The 18,712-nt window shown below is 41.6% G+C and overlaps 1 protein-coding gene across 4 annotated transcripts in view; it reads right to left on the bottom strand.

Moving 5' to 3' along the window:
* Positions 1-304: 304 nt before the first annotated feature.
* mib2 (mindbomb E3 ubiquitin protein ligase 2) overlaps positions 305-18,712 on the bottom strand; it is a 72,313-nt gene continuing 53,905 nt past the window's right edge. For all 4 annotated transcript variants that reach the window (XM_034695997.1, XM_034695999.1, XM_034695998.1 and 1 more), the window contains exons 14-19: positions 11,131-11,257; positions 8,348-8,608; positions 5,438-5,616; positions 5,135-5,328; positions 3,632-3,697; positions 305-3,060 (exon numbers count right to left, since the gene is read on the bottom strand). In XM_034695997.1, the coding sequence (XP_034551888.1) occupies positions 2,819-3,060; positions 3,632-3,697; positions 5,135-5,328; positions 5,438-5,616; positions 8,348-8,608; positions 11,131-11,257 (1,069 nt within the window). In that variant the 3' untranslated portion in view covers positions 305-2,818. The remainder of the gene's footprint in view (positions 3,061-3,631; positions 3,698-5,134; positions 5,329-5,437; positions 5,617-8,347; positions 8,609-11,130; positions 11,258-18,712) is intronic.

Consider the following 18,712-nt stretch of genomic DNA (forward strand, 5'->3'; position numbering starts at 1 on the left):
CTGAAGGTGAAAGTTAAACGCAGGGCTGTAGCCTCTGTGCAGGAGGAGTGCAGTTTTAACTGCCAGGAGCCACAGGGCCTCCTTTTCTGTTTTAAACCATTAAAACTGAAAACGGGTGCTTCTTTGTGGGACTAAAAATGTACCTCAGGCTCTAAAGAACACCACGTCAGTGATGGGAGATAGCACAAGGTCACAGCAGGTCACGAGTGAGACGAATATAATATGATGAAGTGTTTCCACAGGACTTCTCTTCAGCACATAACTACAACAAAACAACAACAAATAAAAAGGAGTCTAAACCAAGTCCTTATAAAACAGTTCCATATTTATTGCAAAATATTTTTGTACAGAATACAACTGAAAAAACATCAACAGAGGAGGAATGGACAGTAAGGCCAACATCAGAACTCCAAGAGCTGAACTGTACAAACACCAAGAGTAACATTTGCTGCTTTGATAGTGTTTTTATACATAAATTGTTTCCCGCCCTCACAGCCGCCTCCTTCAGAGGGACAAAAGAAAGAACTCCGACATCTTCCACAGGTTTCCAAAACATTATTGCCTTTGCCTTTAAATCCGTCTTAACTCAGAACAGCATCGCACAATCCTTTAAATGTTGAATTTTGTATAAGAAACTCGTCCTTTGATTGATAGCGTCTCATAAAATATAAATATATATACTTGTAAAAAGCTCCAAACAATATGGGACTGATACGATTCTAAAAGTTCACTGCTAACACCAGGAACCAAGTGTGCAGAGTTAACACCTCTGAATTAAAATCAAATTTGAAAGTTTGCTTTTCGTTTATTAACACTGCTGGAATAATTGATCCCTCGTTGAGCTTGGAGGGGTTTAGCGTAGTGTGTCTAGATAAATTCGGGCGTGCATGCCCATGCACATCCTCATGCGATTTGGCACTGATGTAAAAGTTCTTTCCTCAGAGTAAACCTCTTGGTAAACACATCTCAGCCGCTCCAGCTCCAGCCTCTTACATCTTTTAATCTTTACACATAAAAAAAGGCAGAGTGAGACAGGATACATTTTTTTCCCCGACATTCAAATGTACATCTTTAACATTGGCTCTCCCAAAATTTGGGATCGAAAAGAGAAAAGAAAACCCCTCCTGTCTCTGGAAGTTTATCATAGAAAATAAAATTAAATAAAGATTAAAATAGTATTTTTTTCTTATATGCATAAGCCCTTCAAGAAAACACATCAACACATTAGAGAGGATGAAGATGATGTACAATCCAGAACTAGAGAGGGGGAAAAGGCGGAGGGTTTTCTGACGTGACTAGACGAGGGAAGGAGACGTGGAGCTAGAGGTGCGACATGATGACTAGTTCATGTTTTTGCCCTTCTGATTCTATATCTTACAATACATGTGGTGGATAAAACACTGAACACAAGGATTCCCCTTTGAACCGCACGCCGGTCTCTACAACCCACAGACGCTGCTCTTCAGACACAAACAGGCAAACCAACACACTGCTCTCTGTTTCAACTTAACAACATAAAGAGCTGACTGCTGCCTCTGGGATGCTTCTGGGATTCTGAGAAGAAGAAGGAGCAGCAGAAGAAGAAGAAGAATGTGAGTCCTTTCGCAGAAACGTTTCTGCATCTTGAGTGTTAAAAGTGAACTGACGGTTTCTTCTGCTGATTTGAGTGACTGACCTTTTCTTTTAGGCGACCCCTCAATAAAATGATCCAAAGCACTGTAGCTGTGTAATGCTGGACGTGTGTGTGTGTGTGTGTGTGTGTGTGTGTGTGTGTGTGTGTGTGTGTGTGTGTGTGTGTGTGTGTGTGTGTGTGTGTGTGTGTGTGCGTGCGTGTGTGTGTGCGTGTGTGTGTGTGGAGGGGGCGGTCATTAACCTTTATGGATATCACAAGTGCTTTCAATGATTTGATACCCTGAGTAGAGGACATAGGCTTGGGGTGAAATTCAATACAAACAAAAAGATCTTTGCTGAGTAAACACCAACTTAAAAAGGACATTACTACATAACACCACCTTTCACACATAAATAAAATCTGTACTTATGGGTACATTAAAAACCACAAATGTAACCAGAGAGAAATAAAACACTGACGACAACAAACCACCCATGACAACACAGTCATTTTCAGCTTTACAATATGCATATCTTCATGCATATATAGTGTGTATTTCCCCCTTGCATACAGGCGAGTGGCCGGGGACTATATAGAGAGCCTTTAGTTATACCAACTCCCTCTGCAGAGACTAACACTGATTATTAAGAGATTGGTACAAATGAGAGCAAACATAATTCACAGGACAGGCCGAGGGGCGAGAAGACAGGACTGTTTCTACGCAGCCGTGTAAACAGAGGAGGCCAGACAGCCAGAGAGGATTATGGGTAACAGACATCCACTTAAAGCAGCAAAGAGAGGACAGATTACAGAAGGTGGAGGCTGAGCGGGCGAAGAAGTGTGGGGACCTTTTCCCCGGCTAATCACTCAGACTCTTCTGAGCGGCAGCATCACCTCAAACTTTCCGCTCGTCTGCTTCCCGTCGGGGCTCGGTGGAACATCAGTTCAGACGCTGTAAAAGTCATCACCGTGTTCCTGTCTGTGCTGATCAAAAGGGGGAACTTCTGAAAATGTAACAGTGGACTCTCAGCGATGTAACACAGCGTCATGTAGTAAAGTTCGAGTGGAGGGCAGGGGAGCAGGAGGGTGTGACAGGCAGACAAAAGTCACAGGGTCTTCAAATGTAACAGCTGCCCTCCCACTTCACCCCCGGTCCCCCCTCTGACATCCTCTTTGGGTGTTTAGGAGCCGAGAGGACAGAGGAGCTCAGACGAATAACTGGATGCGCTCTCTGATGGTCTGCCGGCAGATGGGGCAGGTCTTGAGCGCGGCACTGCAGTCGATGCAGGAGGCGTGTCCGCACTGGAAGACCAGCTTGATGTGGTTGTCGATGCAGATGGGGCAGGTGATCCGCTCCTCCATCTGCCGATAGCGAGACTGCAGCTGCTCCAGCAGGTTGTGCTGCTCTGAGTTCTCGGTGCCGGGGCTGCAGTCCACCTCTGTTTGGTCTGTGGAGGAGGAGGAGGAGGAGGAGGAGGAGGAGGAGGAGGAGGAGGAGGAGGAGGAGGAGAAGGAGGAGGAGGAGGAGGGTCATCAACATATGTGGTGTTAGAGCAAGGAAGAGCTGCTTCACAGACGTTTAATAACTGCAGGTTAATGATGCCAACTGAAGCCACTTTCCTGATTTCATAGTGCCACTAGTTTACATAATTCAAGGTTTTATTCAACAACAACTGACCACAGAATAAGTAAGTCTCAAAATATCTGACATTCAGTCTGTGGCTTATCCTCAACACAGAGGTATTTTAATCTCTGAACCTTAAAACTGAAGATCTGGTTTGTGAAATCAGAATGATTTGAATGTAATTTCTTTGATACCTGCATGACAGAAAAAATTCAGTGTGCTTGTGACTTTTATTAAAAACTATACACTGTACATGCACATTTACTGTTCAGCTCATCATCAGAGTTGAATACATGTAGTGAGTGTTTTTCCCTTATCCATCTTTTTGAAACTTTACTGTTGATTTCTTTCTTTTAGTTCATCCCACAGAACCTGAATCAGAGCAGTCCTCTTACCTTGTCTAATCTTCTTGGTGATTGTGACTTGGCATTTGATGCATTTCTTCATTCGATGGGCGCATTCTGTCAAGACAAGGATGAGGTCAGCATGGAGACACAGAGCAAATATGATTCAAATGACAATACACATTTACGATAGGTCCACACATAAATAGATATTTTCATGTACAGTTTTGTTCTCTCTTTCAAAAAACGTTCGCCCACATGAGAATGCAGAAACGGTTTAAAGCACTCATATCAGCACGCCAGGCCAGTAGGTGGAGGTAATGTGTAATCAGTCTGTCACATCAAACACCACAGAAGAACTTTATGTGTATGTGTAATGAGAGTCTTCTTAAAGAGTAGGAAGGGTAAAATGAGTTCTTTAAACTGTGAGTGGAGCAAGCAGCAACCTCCGGTCTAAAAATATGAGGCCAATGCGGAAGTGCTAAAAACTGCAGTTCATTGAGGATCCGCTTGAGGCTGGCTCCGGAAGAACTGGAAACCACATACACACCAATTAAAAAAAGATGATCTTTACAGCAGAAATAAACATGTTCACAGCCTCGTACAAAAATGAATGTAGTCTAGCTCATCTCTCTATCAGCACACACTGTAGGGGGGTCAATTTTTTCATAAAGCCGCAATTTATAAGATATTAAGATTACGAGTCTTCCATTATGAGAGGCACAGCTGACTTAATTGACAGGCGTGAACACTGTAGCTGTTGGCTAGGAGGCTCAAAGCCCGCCTCTTTACCTCACACTAGCTTGACTGAAGTTAGGTTGAGTTCAGCATTTCCAATATGGCGCCGCTGAGGATTGGCTTCAAAACAGCACTTCAGAAACAGATGGGTGACGTCACGTATACTACGTCCATTATTTATACAGTCTATGGTGTGGGGTGGTGAATTAAAAACTATATATGTTATATGTGATGTATTTATTTTCCCCTGCACCATAGTATAATGGTGAAGTAAAGCTAGGTTTCCCTTTGAACTTTATATAAATTAGTGAAATTAGAGATAAAAAAAGGTCTGTAAATTCTAACACTGATGATATTTGGCACACATTAAAGGAGAATTCTTAACGGTTCAATCACGACAATATTCAATATTATTGATAGCCAAACCTGTGGTATCATTTTAATGTATATTTATGAACCTTGTGTAGTCAGAGACTGTAGAACCAGACCTCGTCTGAGACTGATGCCAGAACGGCAAATTGATGGCCCTGAAAGGAGGTCCAAACAACTGCTGCCAAGGTGTTCACATGAATCACTCATGAACTGTTTAATGCATGATGAGGAGAGCTAAGCTAAGTGTATAGATTGCCTCTACATATATCCACCTTTAGAGCGCCTAGGTATCAAACCACAACAGTGAGGTAATTTGAAGCTTTCACATGGAGTGTTTCATTCTCTCTTATTTGTTCACACACAAAGTAAGTGATCACAGTTTGGCCCTTTGCTGCCATTGGCTTCATCATCACACCCCTTCTCTAACTCCAGGCTTCCACCCACCTTCACAGGCCACACTGTGCTGGCAGGGACAGAAGAGAACCAGCAGAGCCAGCTCAGAGCAGATGAGGCATTCACTGGGCCCGGGCGGTGTGGGAAGAACCAGGTTTGTCATCGTGTTTGGTGTAGTGTGGACCCTCCGCAGGCTGGCACTGCTCAGACCCTGTCCACATGTGATGGCCTGCAGACGCTGCAACCTGGCAGACAACACACAGCTGTTACTACAAACCACCACACACACACCACAAGCCTTTTTCAACTCTACAGCTGTTCATGAATGTAACCCTCGTTGTTCCAGGCTTGTACCTGTGTTTCTCAGAGAAGCTCTTGATGAGCTGCATCATGGTGCTCTCTGCCACCAGGTCCAGGGGACTCTTGCCCTTGTGGTTGGCGTAGTTGATGTCAGCTCCCTCCTGCGCTAGAAAACAAGCGATTGCTGCGCCGACACTCAGCTCTGTGTTCCCGAGAAGACCTGAAGCGTTCAGCTGTAAACAAACAGGAGGATGATGCGGGGAATCGAGGGTGGGAACAACAAAAGAAAGAAGAAGAGTTAGAACAAACAGGATTTTGATGCAGACCTTAATCTACAAACATGCTCATAATAGGGATAAGCAGTGAGGATAATTAGCAGCCAAGGACAGGCTGATTATAAAAACAAAAAGGTAATTAAATTAAAACCAACACAATCCTTCTCAGGCTGAAACATCAACTAAATCTAATCAGCTGAAGAACTCGCCCAATAACTCATCTGCTGACAGCGGACAAAACAGCCCTGAGCACTTAAGTCTAGCCACCTACAAAGGATCTGTGTGTGTGTGTGTGTGTGTGTGTGTGTGTGTGTGTGTGTGTGTGTGTGTGTGTGTGTGTGTGTGTGTGCATGCGTATATGTGTTATGTGTCTGTTGGTTTGGCAGGTGCCCAGGATACTAAGTAGAGGCTGCAGTGTTTGCGGTCATGTAGATTGGAAAGGACGTTCCTCAATGATATCTACATGGTGTGATGTAACAGTGATAAGCTGCAAGAGCTCATATGAAGCTCAGAGTGAAGGTTTCTTAATGATGAATATGAGTGCTGTTTAACCTGCACCTCTTTTTTAAGGCATAACGGGGACACATAGAGAGAGAGATTCTGCGACATCATAACTCTGATCCGTGACACAGTTAGCTTTCTTAAAATCTGACGACCTTCAGCACGTGTTCGAAGCTGCTCTTATCATCTCTTTAGTTAACAGTAGGTAGTATCATGATGCGTAGAGTGAGAGGTGTTGCAAATGAAGATGTTTGCAACTGTTTCAAGATGTTATCAAGTGCTTGCTCATGGTGGATTCCTGTTTGGTCCCTGTAAATCATCTAATGAAGAGTGTTTTGTGTCTTGAGATAAGATTGTTAGGATCAAAAATGTAATGACTACAATAAATCAACATACAACTTTCAGCATATTAGAGTCTTTCACTTTTGTTGTTTTGGCGTTATGACCCACAGTTTAGACTAGGGATGTAAGGATATATCACAAGACGGTAAAAAGTAAATACAGATTAAAATCGATTCAACAAAATCTGTATAGTGATATTATTTTTAAACAGTAGAAGGCGCTATCTGCATTTCACTCCACTTATTCAACATCATGAAGTCTCTTGCGCTGCTCTCTCGTCACTAGCTGAGTCGAGCGTAACAGACATGGAGGCAGCAGGTGAAGACCGAGCAGTTCAGAATGCACCTTTGTGTTTACAGTCTGAGGGATGGCAGCATTTTGGCTTTCCCTGATATTCATTAAGCAAAAGAGATTGACCTTATTTGTTTTAATATTTAATCATTTCATTTGGGAATCGTTCACTTTCCATTTCTTATAATTTTTCCGAAGTTTTCCAACAAGGTATTTTTGTGCAGCCATTTTCAGTTTTTTTGCAAGGTGCTGAAAAAAAGTGTGCAGTGGTTTTATTTGAGTTACAACACACCTTAAAAATGAAAAAGGATGACTTTGTATACAAATAAATATAAGAGAAAAAATATATATTGCAACTGTCCATATCTGCGAATTGAAATAAAATAATAATTATTAAAATTTGGAGTTAGATCCAGTTTTTTTTTTTAAATCAGTAGAGAATTGTGAGTGAACCAAAAATCGGGATTGGAATCAAATCGTGGGTTGAGTGTTTCCTTATATCCCTAAGTTAAACCTTTTGATACTCCGCTCTCTCCAAAGTACAGACGCACAATATTTGAATTTTGTTCTTATCCAATTTGAAGAAAATCATCCAGAATGAGTTCAAAAAATGGCGAAGAAAATAAATTAATTGAATGTTTGAAATGTTCTGTTTTCTCAGGACAATGAACAGAAGTAAAAACAAGCTCTAACTGATATAAGAGTATCCTTAAGTGCTCTCCTATCTGATAAGTTTCTCTTGGCTTAACCCCAACCCTCCCCTGTTTACACATCACAGACCTTTCTCCTCAGTTAACCCTTAACCTAAAGACTTCTTCTCCCTCCTCCAACCTTTCACTCTTAATTTACTTAATACAGCCAGCTGCTTTATCCTAGATTAACCCCCGACTATAAACATTACATTTACAGGCCGTGTTTTTGTTTACCATGCACTTCCTGCTTTTATATTAAGTCCATCTATCCCTCAAGTCTTAATTTATCCTGCTATAAGTCTGTTTTTTTCCTCCTTAAGACTACACTAATCAATTTAACCCACCTTCAGTCCTCAGCTAGCTTGTAAAGTCTGTTTGCCCCTCATCTAACCTATATTTACTCCTTGTTGAGTGTTTAATCATCCCTTGGTTCTATGTTTGTTGTGCATATGTTTGTTGTGCATAATCTTATTTGTAACCTTTGCTCAGTGGTAACACACTTATCAGTCTCTGTTCAGCTGTTATTCGGTCACGCGTCTGGAAAATTGTGTTCTCCTTCTTTGGCTCATTCAGTCCAAACAATACCAAGAATTCAGTGTTAATGTGTCGGTAAACAGCTGCAGTCACCTCAGAGCACCTTTGAATGATGAGGTCAGTCAACAGGACCAGAAAAATACCAGAAACAAATCTAAATCTGACCGGAGGAGTACTTTGGATTCTGCTTGAATACAGAAACCAAATATAGATATTTGTTGACAGCCATATCGTCCACAAGCTCGATAAAGAACAGTAGCAAGGAAAAGTTTCCTTTCCTTATATATAAATTAAGTATATTATCACAAGTTATCTCCATCAGCTCTCACCCTGCAGTAGAGGGATGGGGTCGAGCAGCCCTCACTGCTCTCCTCCGTGCTGCTGGTTCCCACCGCTGGGCTGAGCATAACATTGGCGAGCTGTGGGCGGAGGAGAGCGACGTGCATGGCCGTGTCGCCGTCCTCGTCCTCCATGTTGACATCGGCACCTTCATCCACCAGCAGCTGCACCAGCTCCGTGTGGCCCTGCGTCACCGCCAGCTGCAGAGGCGTCTGGTTGCGGTTGTTGCGGATGTTGATGTCACAGCGTCCCTGCAGAAGACAGAGTACAGGATGGTTAACTTGATATGTGAGAAATCAAAACTAGCAGGGTGCATTTCAAGTATTTCACAGCTTCCTTAAGAACCAGGAAGTTAAGGAGGGACTTGGCACAGATATTGAGTGAGATTTTTTGTCTCTTCTCAGTCGCAAAAGGGTGGCTTGCCCACTCCAGGTCAGAGGAGAGTTTAAGAAACTCAGGGTCTTGTTCACGAGTGAGAGGAAGAGGGAGCGTGAGATTGACAGACGGATCGGTGCAGCGTCTGCAGTGATGCGGACGCTGTACCGGTCTGTTTTGGTGAAGAGAGAGCTGAGCCAGAAGGCAAAGCTCTCAATTTACTGGTCAATCTACGTTCCAACCCTCACCTATGGTCACGAGCTGTGGGTAGTGACTGAAAGAACAAGATCGTGAATATAAGCGGCCGAAATGAGCTTTCTCCGCAGGGTGTCTGGGCTTGGCCTTAGAGATAGGGTTAGGAGCTCAGACATTTGGAAGAGGCGCTGCCCCTCCGCATCAAGAGGAGCCAGGTGAGGTGGTTCGGGCATCTGGTCAGGATGCCTCCCGGACGTCTCCCTGGGGAGGTGTTTTGGGCATGGTGAGATTATATCTCTCAGCTGGCCTGGGAACACCTCAGTGTCCTCCAAGAAGAGCTGGTGGAAGTGACCAGGAGAGGAGCGCCTGGGCTTCCCTGATGAGACCGCTGCCTCTGCGACCGGGACCGGATAAGTGGAGGAAGATGGATGGATGGATAGATATAACCTCTTCTCTACTTTCTATTTTCCCTCCTTTCTTAATAAAAAAAACATTATACAAGAAAATAAAAGGAAAAACAAAACATGAAGAACTGACTGATAACAAGGTGAGGTATATACTCCTCCACACACTTCCCCTAATCCTTCTGTGAATCCATATGTCTCTCCACTGTTTCCCCTACATCCTGTACATGAATGAAACAGCCCTTACACTCCAAATCAGTCCGTAAAAATAAGTTTACGAATACAAGAAAAGAAAATAACAATAATAGGGCTGTCAAAATTGCTCCAATATGACGTTCGAATATTCACTCTAAAAAAAACCATAGGTTCGAACCATTCGAATATCTATATTTGCGCATTACGTCAATAACAGGTGGACAAACTAATACAAAAAGATAACTACTTGTATATGTGTTTTTATTTAAGATATAACATGCCTAAAACATACCTACACATTACAAAACAAGTAAATGACCTGATGGTCTATACCGTAACACTTTTAAGACTGGAGACCTCTCGCTCACTCGCTCGCTCGCCCCCTCTCTCTGTGCGCAGTGCGCTGAGTGAGTGCTGAACAAGACCTGTGCGAGCAATTAAAGGTCCCGACTCTTGTCCCTAATATAGGCAGGCTTCTTTCAGTGATTGAAGCAAATATTATTCACATTAATTTAAGTTAAAAACGAAAAAGTAGTCCACTTACATTCTTGGCGCTTGTATAAAAAAAGAGAGGAAAAACTGTATTTTATCCCAGTGTCACTGATTGTCGGGCTCTTTTAGTCCACTGTCAATGTAGGGTCTTAGGCCTGACAGGTTATTTGCCAAAAACACAAGACAGTCGGTGTGAAGAGGCCCGATCTCTTTTTATTCACTGTATTCCCAGCGGAGGAAAAGACGCGTTCAGAGCGCACTGAGGATCCGGGGACGGAAGGATTTCTCTCTGCAGTCTGCTTCACGCTGTGCATGTGTGACTCCTGTGACCTGTCCCTGACCCGTCATGCAGTGCGCCCACTCGCAAAGCAGCCGCCAATGTGTTTTTTTCCACAGTCGAATATTAATTCTCACAATCGAATCTCCGTTTTTTTTAAATATTCGAATGTATATTCGAATTTAGAATATTCGTTGACAGCCCTAAACAATAATGGTAACAGTTCTCAATCTCACCAAGGAGATCTATGAAAATCACAGTCACTTTTATTTTTAAATTTGGTCTTTATCCAGTTCTGTTCTGGGAAGAAATTGTGTACATACTAAGCATTACATCAACCCAAACCTCCACCTTTAATATTCACCTTTTGACATTTTCTTATCATATTTTATTGTGTTATTTTATTTTTTGTGTTTTTAATCCCTCTGTAAAGTGTTCTTGAGTGCTGAGAAAGGCACTTTTAAATAAAATTTATTTATTATTATTATTATTATTATTATTATTATTATTATTATTATTATTATAGATTTTCTACAAAAAATGAACACAGTCCTAAACATACACTTTGAATGTAGGAGTATTTAAACACCAAAGCAGTGACAACCAGTAACTGTGAGCTTCGTCAAAGCTCCTGGGCCAGGGGGGAGGTGACATAAAAGTTTGAGATCTGATAAGATTTATTTTGTATTGCAGGAGGTGAGGAACTCTGTAATATTATCAGGACAAGCAACAAGATGAGCTTTGTTTTCATTCTTTAACCAGATCCTAAAATGTGGGGGGAAATCAACGCAGGGCAGATTTTAAGGAAGGTGATTGGCTCCCGTCTTGAACTCACCTCTTTGACAAGGATCTCGGCGACGTCTCTGTGGTTGTTGAGGGCAGCCAGATGCAGAGCCGAGAATCCATCCTCCTTCTTAACGTCCACCAGCTGCCGTGCTCGGGCCAGGATCTTCTCTGTTGCCCTGCCGCCAGGACAAACCACACAAGACTCAATTAGGCACAGAACACAACATTCCTGCCAGCTAATGCTTAAATTAAGAACACTTATAGCTTTAATAGCTGCCCCAGATCCCTTTTTACCAGCTCTTACCTAAAAAAACAACGTAGCTTTGTTTCTCCTTCCTTCCTGGATGAGAATTTAACTCTATCTATAGTTGTTTTTTGGCTTGAATAACAGTAGAGTTTAAAATAGTTACATTGATCTTGATCTGATAAATACGAACCCTTGAATGAGAAAGTGTTTCCAAACGTTTGAATGGTAGTGTAGATCTGGGACAAAACATTTATACAGCAGACGGACAGCATGTGTCAGGATGCCAATCACATCCTGACTTTTAATAAAAATTCTAAACAGCTCTTTGAGGAGATTTCCCCTCCAGTTTGACTCACAGCATCACTACTTCATAAACCCTCACGGTGGTGCTGATGCTGATGACATTAATCCTTCACTCTTAAGGGCATTTCTCATTCATACGACAGTCATATTATGATAATGTGATGTATCATTTTATGACCGTCTTGCAACTCACCAATTTTAGAATTGTAATGTCCTGATGTTATCGTTATCTTTGGTAATGTATCCGGTACTGCACTCAAGTTACCCTGCAACTCCCACCCTGTACTCGAAGTGTCCTGATATTGGTTGTTGGGTCTATCTCTGTACCTTTATTTAACCTTTGTATCCTGTACATGGACCTCATCAGACAGAACGACCAAGCATAAACAACAAAACCATTTTGCAGACTGCATAACATGCACAAAGCATAAACCTCTAAAGCTCATATTATCCTCTGCCACAGTGGGCTTGGCATGAGACGCAGCTGCTGCAGAGCTGCTAACAAGCTGATCTAACAAGAAAACACTGAGGCACCACAGGCGGCCAGTTCTCACTAAGTACAGCCGACCTCCTGATGTTTCTTTATTTCTCACCTACCTTCAAATGTTACAGGTCAATTGTTGCTTGAAGCCTTAAATAATTTGAGACTCCTCTCATCCTTAGAGCTTTCAGTAATATTCAGTGTTAACAGAGTATATCAGAAGTGATGCAACTGACACCTCTCAAAACCTGACAGCCAAGGACAATAAGAGCTGACACCATTACACTTTTTTTTGTTTCATGCAGCGGGTCAATGCTGCATTGTAAGTCCTGGCTGCACTGTGGAGTCGTCCTCTACTCTATAGCTGAGCCTGCTTTATGACGTGTGAAATTGAAGCAGACAGCCTTAGTGAGCACCCAGGAAGCTGGCATGCCACCATGGAGGCTGTGGTGCCACATGACCCAACCTCTCTGTGGTGAACGACTGAAACCACGAGTGTTGGTGATAAAAGCAACCATGTCAGAAGATGTGACATTTGCCTCATTTCATGTTTAAAGGTGCGTCAACGTCGAAGGAGGAGAGCCGAATGAGGACAGAAATGTCAACACAAACATTTTACAGGAGTCTTGTTCACCTTGTCTTATGTTACCTTCTATGAAATGTTCAGTTTAGTGTTAACCTGTCCGAAAGGAGGCTGATGAGAAACCACAGCAGACTGAAGAATCAAAAGGACTACACTACCCTGTGAATAAATCATTTTTAAATCATTGAATTATCTTTAAATCAACATGTTGTTATAACTTGTTCATATCAGCAGTTGGTGGCCAGGTAATAAGCAGGACAATGTATAGTGAACGGATGGTGAATGGAAAATAGAATCCCAACAGGGTGAGCAGGACCCGATGTGAAGCCCCTAAACCAAGGGTGTCAAACTTAAGGCTCGCAGGCCAAAACTGGCCCGCCAGAGGTTCCAATCCGGCCCGTGGATGACTTCCCAAAGTGAAAAAATGACAGAGAAAACAGTAAGTGACATTTTTCAATAAAAGTAACTGCTATTTCAGGTTTGTCCTCTGGGGGTTGCATACAATCATAGTGCTGACAGGGTGCACCTGAAAAGAATATTTTCAGTTTGCATAATCCAGTTGAATTTTATAGACTTTTTAGAGCACTTCAAGATCCAATGCTAAAGTTGATGTATATACAGGAGCGGTGGATCCACATTTTTTGAAAAAAGGAGCCACATATTGTGTGCATGCTTACCATATATGTGCATACATCATAGGTGTGCTCCGTCACTACTAACACTAACAACACTGTTCAGCAAGCAAACTGTTGATGCTGGAGCTGAGGGGTCCATAAGAGTCAACTTTACCTTCTTCATTATTATAATCTCTCTGTTCTTTTGCAGTAAACATTACACTCAGGTGTGTCAGGTGACTGGGTAACCTGAGTGTTTGGTGTGTTCGCAGCAGGTTTCAGGGCTTACAGAATATAATACCCCGCCCCACTATGAGACTCATCATGGAGAAAAATACAACAGATGTTTTTGTTCAAAGACAGCTCATTAAATGTGAACATTTACAGAATGTACTTGTACTTTTTTGCCCTAAAACAAAGGGAAAAATTCAGAGTTGTCCTTCTTTATAGGTTATTATGTTATGACTTAACTGGTCCGGCCCACTTGAGATCAAATTGGGCTGTATTTGGCCCCTGAACTGAAATTAGATTGACACCCCTGCCCTAAACATTACCCCTGACTTAATGCACTCAGGTAGAAGCTTTATTATGTCGAAGGATACTGTGTTAATTCTTACAATAACAGTATGATTTTCACTGGTTGTTAACATGCAGAAAGAGACAGTGAGAGAGAGTGTTGCTCTTAATTTCTAACGATGCGCAACTTGAACAGATGTTTCATACGATATACAAGCTAAAGTACGGAACGGCAAAACTAATGTGGTGTAGCGGTCAACAGAAAGTGTCACTCCCGACTCACCCTCCCTCGTTAACAAACCAGCAGACTACAGGTGAGTGGAATTACTTGTAACCACCTAGTACACAGTGCCAGCAGTGTACACACCCCCATCACATCAATATACAGCACTTGCTAACACGTCACATATAAACACACACATATGGCTCCTACAGAGAGAAAGGGAGAGAGAAATAAAATCTTATATAAACTCTACATCCAAATGAAAGCTCCTTCATATCTGTATCATACTGTAACAATGCTCCTTGTACTGCAGAGGAAATGTGAGAAATGCTGTAAACGATCTGTGTGTAAGTGTAAAAAGTATCAATTTTAATAGTTTGAATTCATATTAATGCCAAATTACAGCCTGTGCATTAATATCAGACTGCTGAGAGCCCAGACTGTGAGGTTTAATGTACAGACACATATGGATGGGCTCTCCTCTGGGTGTGTTATATAGACTCAGGCTGATGGGGAGACTTTGTGTTGGAGGTCATTGGTACCTGCAATGCAGCTGCATGGGTGTGTGGGTGTGTGTGTGTGTGTGTGTGTGTGTGTGTGGTGTGTATGTGTGTGTGTGTGTGTGTGTGTGTGTGACTGGTGGAGGTATTGACAGAGGGAAACACTGTCTTAGAGCACATCCACGAGCTAAAGTCTTCCCCCTTGCGGCTCCGTGGTGGACATACCCGTGTGGTGTCCGTCTCCTCTGTCCCCACTACACCTCATCTCTCTGCTGTATTTCCATAATCGTTACTCCTGTGTGCTCATGAATATTCAGACTCTGGCCCATGTTTGGAGGCAGTTTGCACACTCAGGCGCTCACACACAACAGCTTCAGGGTATCAGCTAGAAGGCAGAGCACTTCTGCATTTTCTGGGACTGAAGTCATCGTGCGGTTATTTTGGGGAGTTTGTTTGATACTAAGTTGTGACTTGCTTCTGATAAAAGCAGAAGAAATGTATGAGAAAGAAGAGTTAGTCGTTGCCTCAGTAAAAATAGCCTTGAAAGTAAGCTTTGTTTGAAATCTATCTGGTGTGTGTCGCTGAGTTTACATTGCATTGTCAAAAGGTGCTGTGTGAGTCCAGAAAGACAGGGATGAATAGCAAAAGAGGGGCTGGACGAAAAGGAGAAAATGTTGAGGAACAAAAGACATCTGGTGACAGTGAGGACAAGCAATAAAGCTTCAAGGCCCTTTTACAGGAAAGGGCGAGAAAAGCAGCCAAATATCCTTGTTCCTCAGCGCATACAGTAAACAGACGAACCATCCTGTACGTTCGTCCGCCTCTTCTGCCCAGCAGAAAAGTCTGGAGGAAATCTGGCTTTCTGCCTTGTTTCTTTTCTTTTCCCAGGACTGTTTGCGAGCTTGGCCTCTCGCCCTCTTTTTCCATTTCCTCACAGTAAATAAATACCAATAAACAAAACATTCTCATCTTTCTGTCACAAAAAAAAAACAACAGAGGGCCACAGCTGCTGAAGGAACTCTAAACAATGTCCCATCGGAAAAATAGAACACGCTTTTATGGACGAGCTTTCCTTTCAAAGCTAAGGAAAATAAAGCAAAGACGTGTAAATAAAACAAAATCAAAGTAAAGAAAATCAACAAAAAAGGAATTCACTACAAAAACATAACTCCTAGTTTAGACCTGTTTTATCTCAATCTCATGCACCTTTCAGATGGATGTGACAGTTTTCATTTGAGCCAAAACAACCAGAAAATCATCTTAAAATCATTCACACTACCTGGACTGTATCACTGAACTGTACACCTCCTCCTCCTCCTCTGATGATGATGATATACGGGTGAACTGGTGAACCGAGCTAATCCTGAACACTGTAAATCCTGCGTCTCTGCTCTTGGCACGGCGGCTGATGTCAAGCTAAATGAATGCAGCGCAGTGCAGCCTAAACTCCCAGCGCTGCACATATGACACTCGCCAGAACAGATTGGACATTTATTAAATGAGTGTCCACTATGGCCTCCGCTGCCGCTCCTTTTCCTCTCACACACAGTTATTGCTTTCCGACTGTCTTCTTTTCCCTCTTATCATGACATTTGTCCACATGTTGTGGTCTTGACATTATTATTTGTAGCAGGATCATTTTCAGCGTCCGCACAGTAGGAGCTATAAGCAAGGTGGTTGATGAAGTGATTCGGAAATGTGAAACTGGGAAGTAAGGATTTAGCGCTGGAAAAATGAATGGACTTCTGCTGAAATGGACTGTTTTAGTAGCTGACAGACGGGTGTAAGGAGATGGTGGAGACACTGTAGAGAAATAGTACTCCATTCACAGCCTGAAAAAACTCTCTGATGACAATAACAGAGCTTTGGGATATACATTTCCAAGATGTTTTCCATCAAATTACAGAAAATATACTTTAAAAATCTCTGAATGAAGTGGCTTTCCTTCAGGGAGGAAATTTAGGGTGATCCTGGTGTTTTTCATTCTTGCTTCCTTTCCTTCATGTCACCTCTTTAAAAAAGGGCCTGGGACAATTTTCCATGACATGATTTTGTTATATTTGGGAAGGAAAGTTCACATGAGGTCGTAAAAGTTCTGGAGCAAAGGAGCAGAAACCTCCCCATGGCAAGGAGAACTTGATGCTCTGTGAAAAGTATGAACTCTGAAGACAACATTCAGAGCCTGGAGGAGACTAACTCTCTTATTCATTTTTTAAAGAGGTGTTCAAACTTTCATTGTCTTCATCTTATTGGAGGAATCTGCTGAACTCTGACATGCTGGCAGACTGGGACTGTACTTAGAAAGTACAACTTCATGTCTTAAAGATACAAATCCAGCATTAGTTCAGGGAACTTTTAAAGCTAAAAATTACAAATTAAAAAATTCATAAAGAGACAACACAAATCATTTGTATTGTAGATACAGTAAATCCTGCTGTATGTGATCAGTGCTTATATGGATCAAAAAGCTTGGTAAATAATCCTCCCTGAACAAATGTTAAAATGATTTGTTTACAGTAATCAAGATGTCTGCCTACAATGTTTACTTTTTTAATATATAAATAATACATAATAGTAAAAAAAAAAGCTCTTGATTCCACTTTTTTGAAAAGTAATCTCATGATAATTTAACTTCCGGCTGACTGCCTGATGCTGGTGCTGCACATTAAAGTCCTGAGAGGGAAATCCACAGTTTTGTCTCAAATAGAAATGTAGTAAACTTAAAGTTTGTGACTTAAATCAAACAATGAAGAATGACATACATGCCAGAATATCAGATGACCTCTATCATAAGGTAACCCTTGCTTTTTATGACTATTCACTGGAAACCTTACTGGGATTAGTTGTATAAAAAAGCGTCTGCTGAGTTCTTTGTGCGACCTGTCTGCTTGTGCCTTTTTTTGATAGTCTTGATATCCAAGATTTTGATGTGCAGCTTTTGTTTAGTCTGGAATCTGTTGTAATCGCACTGACGCTCTTTAAAAATGAACACAATCAAGTCTGTGGGTTTTGGGCGAGATGGTCTCCTCTCTTTTCTCTCAATTAATGTAAATTTTAAAGAGATTTGTTGCCACAGCTGTGTGATTTGTGACTGTATTGAAAATTTGAAAAGCAAACATTTCTATTTTTTGCGTTACCCTTTTCCTTGAGCTTCTTTCCTTTCCTTTCCTTGAGAAGAAAAGAACTCAGAGGACCAAATATTGTGTTTTTAAAGGAACAAACTAACTGAATCAAAACAGGCAGGTTGATGTTTTAACATCCTTTAAATATAATCCTGTTTCAATAATGACAAATTAAATTGTCAGATTAAAAGGAAATACAATGTGATCAAGTGTAAATGAAGCTTTTACAGTATCTGTATTTAAATACTATAAAACTTGAGCTTGTACTTTTACTATTGTTTTTGTACTACTACTTACTACTATATCTGTGTTGCTGCGACAACTGAATTCCTCTCGGGGGAAAAATGTAAATCATGCACGACAGATAATGAACATAACTTTGATCTGTTTTCAGTAACACATTCACACATGTATTTAGAATGATCTTTTTAAGCGTGCAATCTTTGGACAATACATTGCGTGAAAGCTTTCATCCTGACACTGCTTTGATAGTTGGCATTTTCTTAAAATCGGCATCACCGTGTATCCTCATCATTCATCCCTCAGCTGCTGTAGCAGTGCGCTAGGCTGACTTCTGTCATCGCTTTACAGATAAAAGGTGATGTCCACTGCTTTGACATTTAATAACTTAACCTAACATATAATACAAGCTAATGTTTTTAGATGAATTACATAAAAGAACTACTTATATTTAGGTCGTTACAGCTGCTAAGCAAAGAAACAGAAAACAAACTCATCACACTGTCGTGATCACTGGAAGCAGTTTCCACAAGATTTAAATAAACACTTTTTAAATAACTTCAGAGTACAAAGACCTGTGGTAACTTCTGAAAAAGAGCCCATTCACTATTGGTGCTCTCTCTCTCTCTCCCCCTCTCTCTCTCTTTCTCTCTCCACATTTTCAGGCTATTCAGGGTAAGTGGGGGCTGATGTGATGCAACATGAACAGAGGAGGACTCTGGCACACCAAAAAAGGAGCCCGAGTTGTGTTTGAGGGATGAAACCTTATCAATGTGAGAATGTTTTGTAATGTTTTTCCTTC

Source organism: Notolabrus celidotus, chromosome 11 (genome assembly GCF_009762535.1).
Source record: "Notolabrus celidotus isolate fNotCel1 chromosome 11, fNotCel1.pri, whole genome shotgun sequence".
NCBI classification, from domain to species: domain Eukaryota; kingdom Metazoa; phylum Chordata; class Actinopteri; order Labriformes; family Labridae; genus Notolabrus; species Notolabrus celidotus.